Source organism: Agelaius tricolor, unplaced genomic scaffold (genome assembly GCF_023055355.1).
Source record: "Agelaius tricolor isolate 1412-34295 unplaced genomic scaffold, bAgeTri1.0.p SCAF_15, whole genome shotgun sequence".
NCBI lineage: Eukaryota > Metazoa > Chordata > Aves > Passeriformes > Icteridae > Agelaius > Agelaius tricolor.
Genome location: NW_027269275.1, coordinates 20,299,258 through 20,317,398, shown reverse-complemented (window position 1 = coordinate 20,317,398; position 18,141 = coordinate 20,299,258). Strand labels below are relative to the sequence as shown.

Genomic DNA, 18,141 nt, shown 5'->3' with positions numbered 1-18,141 from the left:
TCCTTGCTCCCATCCCTGGCCCATCCTTACACCATCCCTGCATCCATCCCTGGATACATCCCTGTGCTCATCCTTACACCATCCTTGCTCCCATCCCTGTGCCCATCCCTGCTGGGACCCTCCCCAGCCCCACTGGCTGCAGCCACCCAGGGAAGCTGGGACAGGGACAAGCCCAGGGACAGCCAGCAGTGGGACAGGAGGATCAGACACTGGGACAGGGGACACAGATGGGGAGCCCTCCCACCCCCAGTACCAACCCTTCCTGTAGATGACGGTGTTGGCATTGGTCTCTCCGGGCACGAGGGGCAGCAGGGACAGCCAGCAGCTCTCGTCCCCCAGCACCAGCGTCAGGGGGGGGCTCTGTGGGGCAGGGACAGGGGTCAGCACTGGGGTCACACTGAGGTAGGGTCACATGCTCCCCAAAAGGGGCTGGGGTCACACTGAGGGGCTGCCAGGGCGGTCACAGCACTCCCTGCTCAGCCCGTGCCCAGCTCAGCCTCCCCGCATTCTAATGAATATTAATGAGCACAAGGGGGGGGAAATTAATCTCCCTGATCCTCCGATGGCTGCTGCAGTAACGATATGAAATCTAATTATCCATCCCAATATTTCCAACCCCTCCAACTCAGCCTGACAGTCACAGCCAGTTGGGGCCTTATCACTGCCAGGAGCCGAGTGCTGGCAGCCTGATAAAGCCCCCAACACATGTGTGTGACACTGGCACATGTGTGTGACACACTGGCACAGGGGTGTGACACATGTGTGTGACACTGGCACAAGGGTGTGACACACTAGTGCATGTGTGTGACACGTGTGACACTGGCATAAGGGTGTGACACACTGGCACATGGATGTGGCACACTGGCACATGGGTGTGACACACTGGCACATGGATGTGGCACACTGGCACACGGATGTGGCACACTAGTGTGACACTGGCACAGGTGAGTGCACCTCCCCTGCCCCTGTGGACACGGGAAATGGGGCTGGGGGCTTTGGGACCCCCAGCATCTCCCCAGGGATGGGCACTGCTGGTGCCACATGGGCGGGGCCCCCTCGGGGAGAGGAAAATCCCTTGGGAATTCTGCTCCCGGCATGGGGACACCCCTGGCTGGAGGGGCTGCCCGGGACCCTGCAGCACCCCAAGGTGCCCCCAGCACCCCGGGGTGCCCAGCCCGGCTCCCCGCGGTGGCCCCAGCCCGGCGTGAAGCCCTTCCTTGTTCTCCCTGAACAAAGAGGTCGCTGTGTCGCTGCACAGCCCGATAACCATCGCCAACCCATCTGAAACCCAATCGGCTCCGCATCCGCCGGGAGCGCATCCACACGGCCCTGCCCTCGCCGGGGGGGACGCGGGCACCCAGGGGCTCGGGGACAGTCCCAGAGGGGCTTCACCTTCCCTCGGCAACCCTGAGCTGTCTGCCAGAGGGCTGCCACAGCCTCCCGGGCAAGGATCTTTTGGGGGAACCCTGTGGGAGCGGGTGGGGGTGGGTAGGCATCTTCCTCCTCCTTCTCCTCTTCCTCCTCCTCCTGCTGCTCTTTTCCCTCCTGTTCTTTCTCCTTCTCCCTCCCCAGATGGGGACACACAGTGCTCCACACCACGGAATATTAAAGCCACCCAGTGCTCACAGCTCCCACCAAAACCCCAGGATGGGATCATCTCCCACAACTCCACATCCCACCAGCTCCGCCTCAGCACAGGGAGGAGGAGGGATGAGGGAGCTGTTTGGGATTTATTCTCTGGAGATGAAGAGCAGATCCAGGCAGGATCTGGGGGAGACCCCCTGCACTCCCCCCAGCGCCACCAGCAACAAAGAGGAAAGGACCTGAGGGTGACAGCCCCTATCAGGGATGGGGCTGCAATTCCTTCCTCCCTTCCCTGAGCAGAGATAGGGAGGGAGGAGAGTGGCAGAGGAGAGCAGGGCTGGGAATCATCAGCCGGGCTCGATAAGGGAGCTGCTGAAATGGGAGCAAAAATATTTAGACAATAAATGAAGTATCAGAAAAAAGCTGAGCATATCTTGGGGAAATCAATCATCCTGTACCGGGTGTCTGGACACACGGCGCCAAGCGGGAGATAGGGAGCCAAACTGGGCAGATAAGGGTTAATCAAGGATTTAATTCAGCAAAGATAAACGGGCCTGAGCTTAAAAAAAAAAGAAAGAAAAGAAAAAAAAAAAAAAGAGCAAAGGAGAGAGGAGGAGGAGGAGGAGGAAGAGGTGGGGATGGAGCCAGGGCTTGAGGATCCTGGGCTGGAGCTGCCTGTGTGCAACTCAGGGGGGATGTGGAGGGAAGGACATGGCTGGGATGGAGGATCCAGAGCCTAAAAACACCCAGAGTCACACTCGTGGCCACCTCCCTCCTCTGCTGCTCCGCCAGTGATGCCACCAACAGCCACCACCCCCTCGGTGCTGCTCTTCTGCCCCTTCCCCATGGCTGCTGGTCCTTCCCAGACACCACCAGAGCCCCCAGGGAGCAAATCTGGGATGGGAAAAGGCAGATCCCATCTCCTCTGTGAGGAGACAGGTGCCACCAAGCAGCCTGTGCAGAGGGGATGGCAATGTCCTCCTGTCCCCTGCCTGCGGGAGCGCTCTGGGCTGGCAGGGAAACCTCAAACCAGGAGATTCCCTGAGGAATCTCAGCAGCTCGGGCAGGGACTTCCCAAAGAATGTTTCCCCCACCTCACCGTGCCCTGGGGGTGCTCCCTGTCCCCCTCGGGGTGTCCCCTGTCCCCCTCGGGGTGCTCCTTACCGTGTCGCTGCCGTGGCCCGGCGATGCCGGCTCGCTGTGGATGCTGCCTGGGAAGGGGCCCCAGGAGAAGCCCTCGGGGAGGCTCCGGCGGCTCCGCACCCGTCTGTGCCCATCCCGCAGCTCCAGCTCCAGCTCATCTGCGGGGAGACACGCGCAGCATCAGCGGGATGCGCCCCAAAACCGCCCCGGACTGCAGCACCCCAAATGCTGGGGCTGTGGGAACCGGGCTGGAGCTGCTGCTGGGGGTCCCGTGGGGGGATCCAGCCCTGCCCGGGGGTCCCGGCGCGGCCCGGGCAGAGGAAGGAGCGTTTCCCATCCCCGCACCCGGAGTCGCAGCAGCTTCAGGGCTTAATGGCTTTGATTATCTGATAAGGCTCTGGTTTAATGGGTTAGATAACATGTGAATACGCTATGAAGGCTGCTCGAAAATGTTTTAACTGTGCCTTTGTCTTTGGGAGCGCAGATAAGATGGCAGGTAACCAATACCCAGATGGATGTGCTGCCTGCCCCTCGCCGGCTGCCGCCCCCCAAAACCGAGCAGCTCCCCGGGGACAGCGAGTGAACCCAGCCCGTGCGCCCGAGCCCCGGCAGGGCAGGACAAAGAGCCCCCCGAGCCCCGAGGGGCTGCAGCCGGTCCCGGGTGCCGGGGACAGGGAGGAGGCTGCGCTGGCTGAAGGCAAAATTGCCTCTGGAGCCGGGAGCGCAGGGAGGATAAAGCGATCCCATGGCTGCGGAGATTGAAATCTGATGTGTTTATTAGCAGGGCTGACATCTGGATCCTCCCGGCGCTGGGGTGAGCTGAGGTGAGCGACTGGGAGCGCTGGGTGGTGTCACCTGGCATCGCCCAGGTGCCACTGCCACCCGCGGGTCCCCTCTGTCCGCCCCGGACACCGCCTGGAGCTCATCCCAGGGGAGTCACTGGTGCCATCCCGGCAGAACCGGGAGGTCTGGGCAGGTGTCCAGGTTCCTCGAGGTGTTTGGGGTCACCAGGCTGGTGCCTGCCACCCTGCAGCCCTGTGCCACAGCCCCCAGCACTGCTGGTGATGGGCTGTGCCTCGGCTCCCCTGTCCTGCCCACTGCCACAGCCTGGGAGCGCCTGGAGCCAGAGTGCTCCCAAAGCCACCCTGGCCATGGAGATCCCTGCTCTGTGTCTGGATGGGATCTCATCCCTGCAAAGGGGTTTGGGGGATGAGCACGGCAGGGGCTGTGCCTGCCCTGCATCCCTGGCATCCTCCCACCCTACATCCTCCACATCCGTGGCATCCTCCTGCCCTGCATCCCCCTGCCCATTTCCTCACCAGCTCCACCTCAGCACAGGGAGGAGAGGGATGAGGGAGCTGTTTGGGATTTATTCCCTGGCACAAACTGAGCCTGAGGAAGGGTCCATGAAGAACCTGGGCAGGCAGGGAGCAGAGTGACCACCAGAGTGGCTGAGCAGGGCAGTCAGACCCTCACATTATTCCACGCTTCCAGCACCTCCCATCCGATCCCAAAGTGCTGCTGGAGTGCTGGACTCCCCCATCCTCAGCATCCCCGAGCTGCCCAGCCTCCCCTGCACCCCTAAACCCCAGCAGAGCCCCAGCAGCCCCTCTGCCTTTGGCACCCCCAAGATCCTGGCTGCTTTTGGGGCCCGGAGCCCAACGGCCACGTCCCCCTGCGGGTGCCCCCCCGTCCCCGTCTCAGTGGTAATCAGCAGCGTTTGGGTCAGGAGACCATGTCTCTGAGATAAGAGCATTCGCCTGACACTTCCCATGTCAGAGCACTTCATCTTGTGTGTATCAATCCCCAGCAGAGAAAACACGCAGGCGCTGATAAAGAGAAAACCGTTCCAGACAGGGGGACAAAAATAGTGCTGCCACAGCCAGCCCCGTTCCCGCCAGCCCCACGGCCTCCACCCACCCCAAAATGGGGTGCTGGAACCCCACTGATGCTGCTGAACCCCTGCTCTGTGGCGCTGGGAGCTCCTCCAGAGGGATGAGTGTCCCTGGACCAGCCAGGGATGCTGCAGAGCCCCTGCTCTGCACCCACGTTAACAGAGCGAGGAAAAAAAAGGAGGGAAAAGATGATTTTTTTCCAGCTAAACACACAGCACTGCTGAGTGGGAACAGGGAAAATGATGGGAGATGATGTGTGCTCTACACTGGGAACAAAGCCCAAAGGCAGAAGCCGTGTCCCCACATGGGACCACCAGGCTGCAGAGGGTGATCCCACCATGGATCCAGGCACACCCCACTGCCTGCAGGGTTGGCAAGAGCTGCTGCCAGCCCCTGGGGTGTCCTGGAGCAAAGTCCCTGAGCTGCAGCTCCCTGTGGGATCCCCTGGCAGGTGAACACCCCCCCAGGTATCTCACCTGGCCATCGGTCCCTCCTTATCAGGGAGCAGGGCTTATCTCCCAGCTCATTAACCAAATTGGGCAGGGACCGGCCTGTTTGCTCTGGGGCACAGGGAAAAGCAGCAGGGAGGAAGGAAGGAGGAAGGGAGGAAGGAAGGAAGGAAGGAGAAGCCCCCAGAGAGCCAGGTGCACCTGCCTGGTGTGACAGGGACTGGGAACACGGGGCTGCTCCTGGCTTATCTTCCTATCAAGGGATTCCAAAGGAATCAGCTGAGCTGTGCCAGGAGCAAAGATTAATCCTGCCACCACCCCATGGCCAAGCAGGCATGGCTGGCACCCACATTCCCACCCATCCCGTGGGTCCAGGGTGGGCTCAGGGGAGGGAGGAAGCCTGTGGGGATGCACAGTTCCAGGGAGGCATCACGGAGCCTTCCTCCAGCACGGGGTGCGATGGAGATGAAGGCCAGAGCCATGGGCATGGTGACCACAGCATTGCCAGGGCCAGGGAGAGGAATGGCACTGCCAGGAGCAGCACTGGAAGCTCTGGAGATGCAGCCACATCCTTTTGTTTTCCTTGTGGGAGCGAGCAGGAGGGAAGGGCAGAGGGCCCCCAGACAAACCCACTCATCCCTCCCCATCCCATTCCAAGCTGTTCCTGCATCCCTTTGCCTCAGCTGCATCCAGAGCACTTGAACCCCATCCAGACCAACTGCTCTGCCCCTCAGTGGGCACCCAGGCTCAGAGGTCCCTGCAGTGTTTGCAGCTGCCTGGATACAATCAGGATAAATACTGCTATCAGTGTGTCATGGGATCACAGCCCGGGATCAGCCACCTTGCTCCTGTGCCAGCCTGGGGGGCACAGCCAGATCCAGCCCTGGGCATGGAGAGACTGGGAAATGGGGATGGATGGATGGATGGATGGATGGATGGATGGATGGATGGATGGACGGATGGACCTCCAGATTCCTGCGAAGGGACCAAACAGTTTGCGGTTCAAATCCTGTGGATGCAGGAGCAGTTGGAATGGGATGGGGTGGGATGGGTGGGTTTGTCTGGGGCCCCTCTGCCCTTCCCTCCTGCAAGGAAAGCGAATGTGGGTGCCTGGATGTGGCTGCAGGAGCTGGCCTGGCATTGGGATGGATGGAGGGATGGATCCATCAATGAGTACCCAACCTCCCATGGCTCCCCTGCTCCTGCCTGGGGAAATCCGAGCTGGAGAAGCCCCAGTCCCCCCCAGTTCCCCAGCCTGGCCCCAGCTGCTGTTTTTAGAAGCGGCGAGAGCGCGGCGGAAGGAATAAATCCTGACAACTCAACTACTGCAATGATGTGATGGCACCGCTCCGATAAGATGGAGGGAGCCGATTGGGAAGAGTCTTAAGCTGTGAACATGCAGCATCTCCACTCTTCACCTCGGCTCACAAAGGGAAATCTCTCCAAAGGGGCTAAGGAGATTATCCCGGCTTTGCCGTCCCGGGTGCTCGAGTAATCAGGGCAGCCTTGGGGACGACAAAGGAGTGAGGAGGGTTTAAATCGAGCCTTGCTGGGCTCAGCCTGCTTGGGCTCAGCTCTGCGGATGGAGAGGGGATGGCTGTGGCACAGCTGGGCTCTGTGCCCTGCTTTGGGGTGCTGGGGAGGCCCCGGTGGGGCGGGAGCCAGGGGGGTTTCTGCCTTTATCTCTGCTGCCCATCGCTCGCCACTTATTGATTGTTTGCTGCCCGAGTCCAAAAGCGACTCCTTATCGGGCTGAACCCTGCCCCTGGATAATGGAGCAGCCAGCCCTGCCCCGTGGGCACCACCCAGCACCTGTGGGGCTGGACAGGGGGCTGCACCCCAAGAGGACCCGCTCCTGCTGGCCAGCTGTGGGGCACAGCTGGCAGGCGGGTGGCACCGGCCCTGCCATGTGTTCCCCGGATCACCCCACGGAAGCTGGGGTGCCCTGCCCCTGCAGGATGGGCTGATAAGCATTCCCAGACATTTGCCTTTGGGGTGTTGCTGTGCCTTGCTGGGATGGGGCTGCGAGGGGGTCCCCATCCCGAGGGGTGCCCATCCCTGAGTGCTGCCATCCCTCATGACGGGGGCTCCCATCCCAGGGAGGAACTGGCACCTGTGCCTGCAGGGATGTGGGTAGAAATGCTGGAATAAGGTCAGGAAAGGCTCGGGGAGGATGGGAAGCAGGAAAAGTTCCTGGCTTCCCTGGGGCTGCCAGGACCTCTGTGCCAGGGGCACCCTGTCCTGCTCTGTCCCCACCCCTGGACCCCATCCCAAGGGGTTCCCATCCCAAGGCAGCCCCCATTCCCTGGGGTCCTCCTCACAAGGGACATGCAGGAAACACACAGGACCTGTGACCTTTGGAGGACAGGAATAAACACTGGGGAAAACACCAGAACTTGCTCAGGAAGGATGGGAAGGAGGAAAAGCTTCCTGGCTGCCCCTGGGCTGCCAGGGGGGTGGGACCCCTGTGCCAGGGACACCCTGTCCCCTCTCCTGGGACCCCTGGCTGTGCCCAGGCAGCGGGAGGAGGGCACTGGGGAGGGCAGGAAGCCAGAGAGGGGAGGAAGGGGATGCAGGGGCCCCGGAGCTGATGCAGAGGGAAGATATCCCGAACGGAAAGGGAGGGGAGCACAGGGGGACCCTGCCACAGCCCCAGTGCCTGGGGAGGGTGGGAGAACCCCCAGGAGGGGGTACCCAGATGGAGATGGGGGGGTTCAAGCCCCAAATCCCCATCGGTACTCAGATCCAGGCAGGAAGGTGAGTGATTGACAGCTGTCAATCAGCACCAGCCTGGAGGCATCGTCCTCAGGGCTGTCACCATGAGAGTGCAGGTAAATGCCAGGGAAAATGGGAACAGATGCCTGAGCAACCCCCCCTCCACACTGTCATTGTCCCCAAAACCCCTGAGCATCCCCCCACACTGTCACTGTCCCCAAAAATCCCTGAGCATCCCCTCACACTGTCACTGTCCCCAAAATCCCTGATCATCCCCTCACACTGTCACTGTCCCCAAAATCCCTGAGCATCCCCTCACACTGTCACTGTCCCCAAAATCCCTGATCATCCCCTCACACTGTCACTGTCCCCAAAATCCCTGAGCATCCCCTCACACTGTCACTGTCCCCAAATCCCTGAGCATACCCTCACACTGTCCCCAAAATCCCTGAGCATCCCCTCACACTGTCACTGTCCCCAAAATCCCTGAACATCCCCTCACACTGTCACTGTCCCCAAACTCCCTGAGCATCCCTCCATGCTGTCACTGTCCCCAAACTGGTCTGATCATCCTTCCACTCAGCAACATCCCCAGACCAGTCAGAGCATCCTGTCACCACATCAGTGTCCCCAAACTGTCCCCTCCACCCCGCAGTGACCCCAGGCACAGGAGGACATCCCCCAGCAGGGGCAGCTGCTTTTCCACATCCCAAATCAGGGGGAGGGGTCACCATCACTGCTGGCACGGTCCCCACCCTGCTGCCTTTGGCAGGAGGACCCACGTGGGGCAGGGGGAGGATTTCAGGGTGCTGGGCCCCCCTGATTTGGGACCCTGGGGGGGCCAATGCCCTGAGTCCCAAGTGCCCCCAAGCCCCAGCAGCCTCCCACAGCCACAACTCTCTGCTGCTCCTCTCCCAGTGATAACAGGGAATTGCTGGGATAATTTTTCCCACCCACACATGCCAGGGTGGAGGGGGAGGGACGCGGCAGATGTGGGGGGGCTGTCCCCCCCATTGTGCCCTGCTCACCCCGATAATGAACCTTGAGGTTTCCAGACAAACCCTGGGCAGCCAGAGATTATTGAGGAGGGAGATAAACACAACTGAAGGGAAGGGGGAGCTGGGAGGAAAAGGGGAAAAAAAAAAAAAAAAAAAAAGGACTTGGGAGTTTTAATTAGATGCACTAAAAAAAAAAAAAGAGAAAAAAAAAGAGGAGTTGCTCTGTGCCATCCTGATATGGAGGATGGGGGTGAGGGGTTTGGGGGATCAGGAGAGGAGCCTGAGCTCTGTAATCAACCTAGAGCCATCACTACTGCCCAGAGGAAATATTAATAGTAAATTAATATTTAATAATTAGTAATTAGTTACTAAATAAAGCCCAAACAGGCAAGACAGCAGCAGCAAGGGGGTTCAGCAAGGTGGAGCTGCAAACGGTGATGCTGATGTAGGGAAGGGGGTGAAGAATTCCCAGGGAATCCCCAGGTGGGATAATGCAAAAGCCACCCTGGGTTTGGTCACAGCTCCTCCAATCCCATCCCTGCCTGTGCTGTTCCCACAAGGGCCAAAGCAAAAATCTGCATCCCACCAGGTGGAAAGGGAAGAATCCAGGATTCCCAGGGGCTGCAGCAGCTCCCAGTGGGAATCCTCTGGTGGCTCATCATGAGGCCGAGCAGCCTGTCCCTCAGCAGGGCTCTCTGCTGCATTCCTGCCCCAGCTCCATGTGAAATTTGCCAGTTTTTCCTCTTATCCTTCCGGGAGAGGTGGCTGGAATTGCTGAGGTTGGCAGGGCAGGGATGGGGCAGCCCTGGGATGGGAGCTGGAGGCTGTGGGTGCTCCCGAAATTCTCTGCTACCCACCCTTCCCAAAACGAGGGGGAAAGATGGAAACCTGAGGCATGGATGGAGGGGCTGTGGGGAAGGCTTTGGGGGAATTTGGGATGGTTTGGGGGAATCTGGGAAGGATGGACATCCTGTCTCCAGCCCCAGCAGAGGATGGAGTGAGCACAAAGCATGGCCATGATCCCATTGGCAAGGAGAACAGAGCCAGGGGTGTCCCAGCACCCTGGATGAAGGGGTGGTGAGTCTTCACATCTGTAAAGACTCCCAGGTTTGGGATTTCAGCTTCCAGCTCCTGGGAGCTTGCCCATCAGTGGGACAAGCTCAGTCCCCTCCAGGGAACAAGGTCACTCCAAAGCTAAACCAAACCCTCCTCTTCCTCCCTCCTGCCACGTGGGGCCAGGCAGCCCCAGGGCGAGGTCCTGGCAGGCCACATCCCCTCTGGGTGACCCTTGGGAACACTGACCCACAGTGGGGGTGACCCAGTGACCCCCAAACGGGGTGCAAGCGGAGCCCCCGGCACGGCGCATCCTCGCGCTGACCCGCGGCGGATCCTGCCCGATAAAGCAGCAAACTCAGGCTGCTCCCAGCTTCCCTTTTGGGCAGCTCCATCCCTGATAAAGGGCGAGCCTGCAGAGCCCCTGATAGCCGGGCCATGGCGGCGGTTGGAACGCGCTATCGGCGCGGCATCGCCGGCAGCTCCCGCCACCAACGCCACTCCAATTACAGGGCGCAGATGGGCTGCCAGGGCCCGATAATCAAATCTCTTTTACATAAAGAATGCAAATAACCCGCTCCCCCCCGAGGGGAAGGGGAGGCACGGCCTCAGCCAGGCTCCTTCTGGGAGCTTTGGGATGAGCTTTGGGATGAGCGCGGTGCGGCGACCCCACAGGGGATGGGGGCGGCTGTGGGGTGGGAGGTGCAGCCCCATCCCACCCTGCCCTGGGAGCGCTGGGGGCAAAGGGCTGGGAGCAGATAAGGGGGAGCAGGGGGTGGCCTCGCAGCTCCTTCCTGGACACCACATGCAGGAAGGGCTGGGATATCAGCGGGGCCCCGGCAGGAGCTTCCCCTCGGCCCCGACGGGAAGGGGAGCGGGGTTCCCGCCGGGCCGTGGGGATCTGGGCAGCTGCAGGAGCACGTGTGCTGGCAGGCCCCGCTTCCCAGGGCTGCTGCAGCCTGGTGGCCTTGGGGACACAGCAAGACCTGCCCAGAGCGTCCATCCCCAAAGGGCCATCGCTGTCCTGTAGCGGGGCCACCACTGCCCAACACTCCCAGCCAAAGCTGGGAGCTCCCCTGGGAGGAGCAGGGTGTGGGCAGCACCCACAGGGCCCGAAATGTGCCCAAAACGTGGCCCATTCACCCTTGGGGATGTCAGGTCCTCCTGGTCCCATCCCATCCACCTGCCAGGAGCCACTCCCAGTGGAACAACCCAAAGCCCCAATCAAGGAGTGATGGCCATGAACTAAACCACAGGAAGTTCCACCTCAACATGAGGAAGAGCTTCCCTTGGAGGGTGGCAGAGCCCTGGCACAGCCACCCAGGGAGGGTGTGGGGTCTCCTGTGTGGAGCCATCCCAAACCCACCTGGATGTGTCCCTGTGTCACCTGCTCCAGGTGTCCCTGCCTTGGGCTGGATGATCTCCAGAGCTCCCTGCCTACCCCAGATATTCCATGATCCTGTGAATCTGTGTGGCACACGTCTGTAACCCCGTGGCTTTGGAGATAAGTGGGTGATAGGGCTGGGGGTGCCCACAGGGCCAGCCTGGCCTCGCTGGTGCCCCGGTGCCCGCGGCCCCGGCGTGGAGATACCAGGGGGAGATAGAGGCTGAATTTGCTCCTTGGGGTTTTGATAAGCATCACCAAACCACCCCAGCGTCGCTCTTGTGGTTGCCAGGATGTTGGTGAAGCGCCCTGGTGCGATGCAGGACGGGCCCAAACCCTGCCAGTGCCAGGGAGTGTGATGCCAGCTTGGGGATGGCATCCCTGCTGCTCCCACATCCATGCTTTACCATCCCAACGGCACCCTGGAGATGTCAGGGATGACAACCACGAGCTCACACCTTCCCTTCAGCAGGAGTTCTGGGGTTTGCAGCCTGCCCAGCTCCAAGTCCTCCTCTCATACTGGTGTTTGCAAGAGCAGGTGGATGCTGGAGGGCTGCTCCAGCAGATCCAGCCACGACACTGGGATGGAGCAGGACAGCCCCACACCAGAGACTCACCTGGCCCATTCCAGCTGTCTGGCTCTTGGGGATTTTCTCCAGGATCTGGCTTCTCTGGCTCCTTTGGACTCTCCAGAGCATCTCTGGACTCTGCGACAGGAGGGGGAAGGCAGCTGGTCAGAGCAAGCATTCCAGAGGCAGCATTCCACAGGGGCTGGGACCACCAGAGCAGCGACACCCGGGGCTGGGACGGGCACAGGGAGGGCATTCACATCCCCCTGGGAATGCCCCATCAGCCCACCCCAAACCCCTGGCACACCCGTGCCATGCCATGCCACGCCAGCGGGCCGAGCCCCGCTCCCCTCACGGCTCTATTTGTGGCGTATTCATAGCAACTTGATAACAATTATTTTCTCCATTAACTGCTGCTGGAGATGGGCTGATAAAGGCAATCTGCATATGACAGTGTGGCAGATTAGTGCCCAAAGTACATGTTTGCCTTGGCGTCCTGGGCGGATCGAGCAGCGGAGCCCAATCGATCGGCGCCACCGCGGCCGCCCAGGGGTGACGTCACCACCACTGCAGATTATTAATACAGGTGATAAGCGCCATGATTAACATCAAATAAATCAATCACCGGGTATAAAAGTCCTATTATTTTTGGCTATAAATCAAAGTGCCTGGCATATCGATTTTTATCCATCGCGCTGAAAGCTTTAGTGGCCGTTATTGCTGCTGGGCCTTATCTCTGCTATCACCTCTTTATCGAGGCAGGCCAGTGCCAGGTGCAGCTCCGCGCCCCGGCTCCGGCTCCTCGCCCCCAGCCCTGCTCCCCCATCAGATAAGGGCCCTGATTCCCTCCACCACTGAGCAAAGTTTGCCTGGGAGACCTCCCTGACTCAGATACCGGGGTCCCTTCCCTGCTCCAGTTATCAGGTCCCCTCCCTGTTCCAATTATCAGGCTCCCTGCCCTGCTTTGCTCTAGGATCCTTTCCCTGCTCTGGCTGTTGGGGTCCTTTTGCTGAAATCGGGGTCTCTCCTTGCTCCAACTAGGATCAACTCCTTGCCCCAGCTTTAGGGTCCCTGGCCTGCCCCATATACTGGGGGGGGTCCCCTCCCTGCCCCAGGAACTGAGGCCCCTTCCTTGCCCTTCATTCTTGGGGTCCCTTCCCTGCCTTGTGATTTCCCTCTACCTCATCCTGTTGGGGCTATCAGGGTCCCTAAATGTTGGTATCCCTGTCTGTCCCAGCTATTCATGTCCCTTCCCTACTCCACTATCGGGATCCCTCCCTGTCCCAGCTCTCAGGATCCCTTCCCTATCCCAGCTGTCGGGGTCCTTCCCTGCTCCAGCTGTGTGGATCCTTGGTGCACCATGGCCTGGCTGCCCTGGATCCCTGGTGCACCATGGCCTGGCTGCCCTGGTTTGGGGTACATTTCTCCCCAGATGCAGCTGGAGGCAGCGGGGTTTGCTGGGAGCTCGCTGAGCCGGCGCAGCCTTGCCCCGGCGCGGTTATCTCAAAGGGCACTGCAAACATTAACTGATTGGGATTTGCCCCCACCTCCACAGGAAGGAACTCAAAGGATATCTGGGGCTGTTTCAGCCCGGCCCTGAGTCGCAGCCACCTTTGGGGCGCGGCACAGCAGGCTCCAGCCTGGCGGCTGCGTGGGCAGCACGGTGCCACCAACGGCCCCGTGCCCCCAGCCCACCTGGGGCACGGCCACCTGTGGCCTCTGGGGCTGCTTGGCACCCTGGGGGAGTCACTTGGTTCACCAAGGGATGTAATTTTGCCCCCCTGAGCGGGGGAATTTTGCACCCCAAGGGACGTGACTTTCATCATGGGTGCGGAGAGGAACTTTGTACAGCAAAGGATGTGACTTTGCACCCAGAGAGGTCACTCTGCATCCCTGGGGTGGGACACTTTGCACCCTAAGAGAACGTGACTTTGCACCCCAAGCTAGGGGGAAGGGTCATTCTGTACCTAAGGGGTCACTTTATATCCCAAAGGTCACTTAACATCCCTGTGAAAGGTCACTTTAAACCCTGACTATGTGACTCCACATTCCAAGGGGGTCACCTCATATGCTAAAAACTTTGCAACCTGGGCTGTCCCCAGGGTCCCAGAGGGACAGAACCCTGCAGGGACATGGGGCTGTCCCCAGGGTGCCCAGAGGGATGGAACCCTGCAGGGACACAGGGCTGTCCCCAGGGTCCCAGAGGGATGGAACCCTGCAGGGACACAGGGCTGTCCCCAGGGTCCCAGAGGGATGGAACCCCCAGGGACAGGGGGCTGTCACTGGCCCACCAGCCCCGAGGGGTGGCCAGGCTGCTTCCTGAGCTAACACTGCGCAGGTTGCTCTGGTGGCAGGGCCTGTCCCCGTGGGGAGGGGACAGCAGGGACAGCCCAGGGCTCACCTTCACTGCCGGGGGGGCTGCAGGTGTCGCGCTCGGCGGAGCCCTCGCAGTCCGAGGTGGGTCCGTCCCTCTCCGAGGGGCTCTTGTCCCCCACCGGGGCATCCTCGCCTTCCTCCATCGCTGCCAGGGACCCTGTGGGAGCAAGGACAGGATGGTGAGGAGGGCACAGCCACGGGGAAAAGATGCCAGGGGGTTTTCCCAGCTGGGAAATCAGGATGCTGGGAGGAGATGCCCCACAGGGAAGGAAGGGAAAGCCCTGCCCAGCCATTCCTGCAGTGCAGCATCTCCCTGGGGTGCTGTCCCCTTGCAGAGGTGGCCATGTCTTGCTCCAGGTGTCCCCTCCCTGCGGCACCGTGGGGAATCAGCCTGGCAGCAAGAGTGGCCCTGTGCACACAGATATGGCATCACCTGTCCCCAAAAGAAACCCCAGAAATGGTCCCCACCACCCCTTACCCAACGGGGGACACCGACCCGCGGGGATGGCACTGCAGGGGGGACGTGGGGACAAACAGGGTGCACACAGGGGACACCCCTCAGCCCTGCCATCTGTTTCCATGGCAACGCAGCCACATCCCCAGCCAGGCAGGCAGGGCCCAGCCCTGGTGGCACACATGGCACACATGGCTGGCACCACACGACGCTGCAGGACCAGGGACCACGGGGGGACCACGGGGGGATCACGGGGGGACCACGGGGGGACCGGAGCGGGGCCAGCCCGTCTGCAGACCTCAGCTGCTCGCCGTGACTCCAGGCATGTATATTTACAGCAGCAGAACAAAGAGCCCATAATCTATACAAAGCACACAACAATGAGCGTGAATAAAGAGGCTGCCGGAGAAGGGAAGGCAATTTATTCTAATTCTGCTAATTTCAGTTCCAGCACAATTAAAAAGGCTCTGATAATATTCAGAAACAATCGCCAGCTAACAAATCGTTTCTCCCGCTGTAAATGAAACATTGTTAGGCTAATTTCTTCCTTCACGCCTTCACGGCTCTTGGGCTTCTGATAAAGTTAACCCGACGCTCGCCTGCGCCGGGGTTTGGCACCTCCAGCCTGCCCAGGGAGGGCTGGATGGGGCTGGGAAGGGATGGGTGGGACCAGGAGGGCACCTGGCACCCACCCAAGGGTGCTGAGACCTGGGAAAAGCAGGAAGCAGGAGGAGGATGGGGATGGCTTTGGGTACCACGGCATTGTGGCCTACAGGGATGATGGGCAGCCAACAGCATTCCATGGATGCATCCCATATCCCACCCCAAAGCACCCATCCCCAGCCAGGAGGGAAATGGGGATGCCCCATATAAATCCAACTTTGAGTGCTGTGGAGTCACCAAGTTCCTACAGGGATGGTGGGTGGCCACCAGCATCCCAGCACCACATCACTGGGGTCCCTGGATCCACTCTGGGATGACCCACATCCCACCCTGAAATCTCCATCCCCAATCAGGAAGGAGATGGGGATGCTCCACCTAAATCCAGCTGGGGTTTGGTGTCACCCAGTACCTACAGGGATGATGGGGAACCAACAATCCCAGAATCTTGTCACTGTGATCCCTGGATGCATCCTGGGACCACCCATCCCAAAACAGCAAGGCCCAGCCATGAGGAAGATGAGGCTGCTCCATATAAATCCAACGTGCCAAACCTGGTATGGGGACGATTGGTGGCCAACAGCATCCTGGAATCATCTCACACAGCCCCTGAATGCATCCCACATCCCACCCCAAAGCACTCCCAAGGGAAATGGGGATGAATAAATAGATCAATATAAATAAAAATAAAATAAAAAAATAAGATAAATCTAACCCTGTAAAAGCAGGGGTTTGGGGACCACAGTGTCACCAGAGTCCACGGGGAGGCTGGGTGGCCAACAGCATCCCAGAATGATGTCCCTGGCTGCATCCCAACCCCACTGCAGCACCCACCAACCCCCAGGGATGCACTGCCAGTGCTCCCAGCTGTGTGGGTTAAACCAATCACTGGGGGAAAAAAAAAAATCAAAAAAAGGGGAAAAAAGGGAAAAAAAAGAGCGAGTGAGGGAGAGGGAGCAGGAGCAGGAGCGGAGGGAGCGTCACTTGCCCGGGATTGCTGGGAGCCCTGCACAGTTATCACCGCACACAGCCTCCCTCGGCTGGCCTGATCTGTCTATTCTTCATTAAGCAAATACGCTGAAATGGAAATGAAAACATAATAGCTATTTGATTCTCGGCGAGATATTTTGCATATTGGTTCAGTGCTGATAGTGGAATTTCATCAACTCCCTTTTTTCATGCTTTAAAACTGAATTACTGAGGCTGGTTTTACAGAGAGGGGAAGAGCCAAAAAACACTCCCTTCCAAGATACTCCGCTTCGACGATTAACTCTTCTCCCTCCCTCCTTTTTTTTATTGATAACGAGCAAGGATTTCTTTTTTTTTTTTCCCTTATTTTTGTTCTTTTTTCCCCTCAAAAAATAATATTAAAAAAAAAAAAAGACAGTGACTGTACAAACTTGCAGGGAGCTGAGGAGCTGTGCCCGTGTCAGCAGGGCTGGGCCGAGGGTCGGCATTCCCAGGGAAACCCGGCGTTATCCAGGTAATGATTTGATCACTGCACTCCAATTAAGGCTCTCCCAGCGCAGGAACAATAAAGCTTTTCTTGATTCTTTGTGCTTAGCTGGTAAATTAAATAAAAGGCAAAAGAATATAGGGAATCAAGGAGGATGGGGGGGGGAACTTTTCCAGGCTGCCAAGAGCGAGACCCTGGGTGCTCAGAGAGCCGGCACGGAGACAAGAGCAAAGTGATAAGGGGCCTTGATAACAGATAGAAAATAGCAACAGCCACAGACTTTCCCACCGGCTCTGGAGCAGGGAGGAGGAGGAGGAGGAAGAGGAGGAGGAGGAGTTCCCATGGTGGAAAGCAGGTCCTGGATTGGGAACACGTGCAGGCTGGTGGCAACCTGCCTTTGCCGGCTGGCGCTCAGTGCTGCTGTCAGGTCCAAGTGTTTATTTTTAAATACAAATTTAAATAAAATTTCCCATCCGACTCCTTTGCAATTCCCATCTCTGGAAGTGTTCAAGGCCAGGTTGGATGGGGCTGGGAGCAACCTGGGCTAAATGGAATGTGTCCCCGCCCGTGGAGGGGGAGGAAGGAGATGAGCTTTAAGGTCCTTCCAACCCAAACCATTCTGGGAATCCACAATCCTTATTTCTAAAAATAAAAATTCCTCCAAGTCCCATCGGGCAGGGGATGAGTCCAAGGAAGGCTCTGGGAGTCAGGGAATGAGAGACAGAGCCTGGACCCGGGTGAACTCACATCCCAAACCTTCTCTCCAGGCACCTCAAAGCTCAGCCTTAACTCTGGTGGGGACAGTGGGGACATCTCAGCTGTGCCAGGGCATCCTGAGGGACATTGCAGCTCCACCAGGCAGGCAGCATAATGGAGGATCCCTTCTCCATCCTTCCAGCTCCTTCTCATCCCTGCGCTGGCACCATCCTCTTCCAATTACAAACCCACAATAAATAACAATAACAATAATAATAATAATAATAAATACCAACCCAAAAGCAGGTGGGCAAGGCTCCAAACAACCTCCATCCAGGTTTTGGGATGCACAAAGCATCACCAGGATACTCATCCATCACCTCATGCTGGAAATGTGAGAATTCCACTCAGCCATTGCTTCCTCTCTGCCCCTAAATCACCTCTTTTCCCCCTAAATTATGAAGCCAAGAGCAAAGTGCTGCAGGAACAGGGCAGAATTCCTCAGGGAAAGATGCTCCCGGAGCCAGTCCCAGCTGCTCCTGGAGCAAAGGCAGCCCTGGTGGTTTGGTGGGACCTGGAGCATCCCGGGATTCCCCAGGGTCTGGTGGCAGGGCTGTGCCAGAAACACCCAGAGAACAACCCGGGCTGCAAATCCCGGTATCTGATGGGCCACCCGCCCGCTCTTCTCACCCAATTCCTCCCTGGGCCC

At 59.0% G+C, this 18,141-nt stretch overlaps 1 protein-coding gene across 1 annotated transcript in view; it reads right to left on the bottom strand.

Annotated features, from left to right (window-relative positions):
- The window catches only part of ZFPM1 (zinc finger protein, FOG family member 1), a 34,935-nt gene that overhangs the window by 5,399 nt on the left and 11,395 nt on the right, over positions 1 to 18,141 (bottom strand). Inside the window, exons 2-5 of the mRNA XM_071440821.1 lie at positions 14,192 to 14,323; positions 11,839 to 11,928; positions 2,749 to 2,885; positions 258 to 360 (exon numbers count right to left, since the gene is read on the bottom strand). Coding sequence (XP_071296922.1) covers positions 258 to 360; positions 2,749 to 2,885; positions 11,839 to 11,928; positions 14,192 to 14,323 — 462 coding nt within the window. The remainder of the gene's footprint in view (positions 1 to 257; positions 361 to 2,748; positions 2,886 to 11,838; positions 11,929 to 14,191; positions 14,324 to 18,141) is intronic.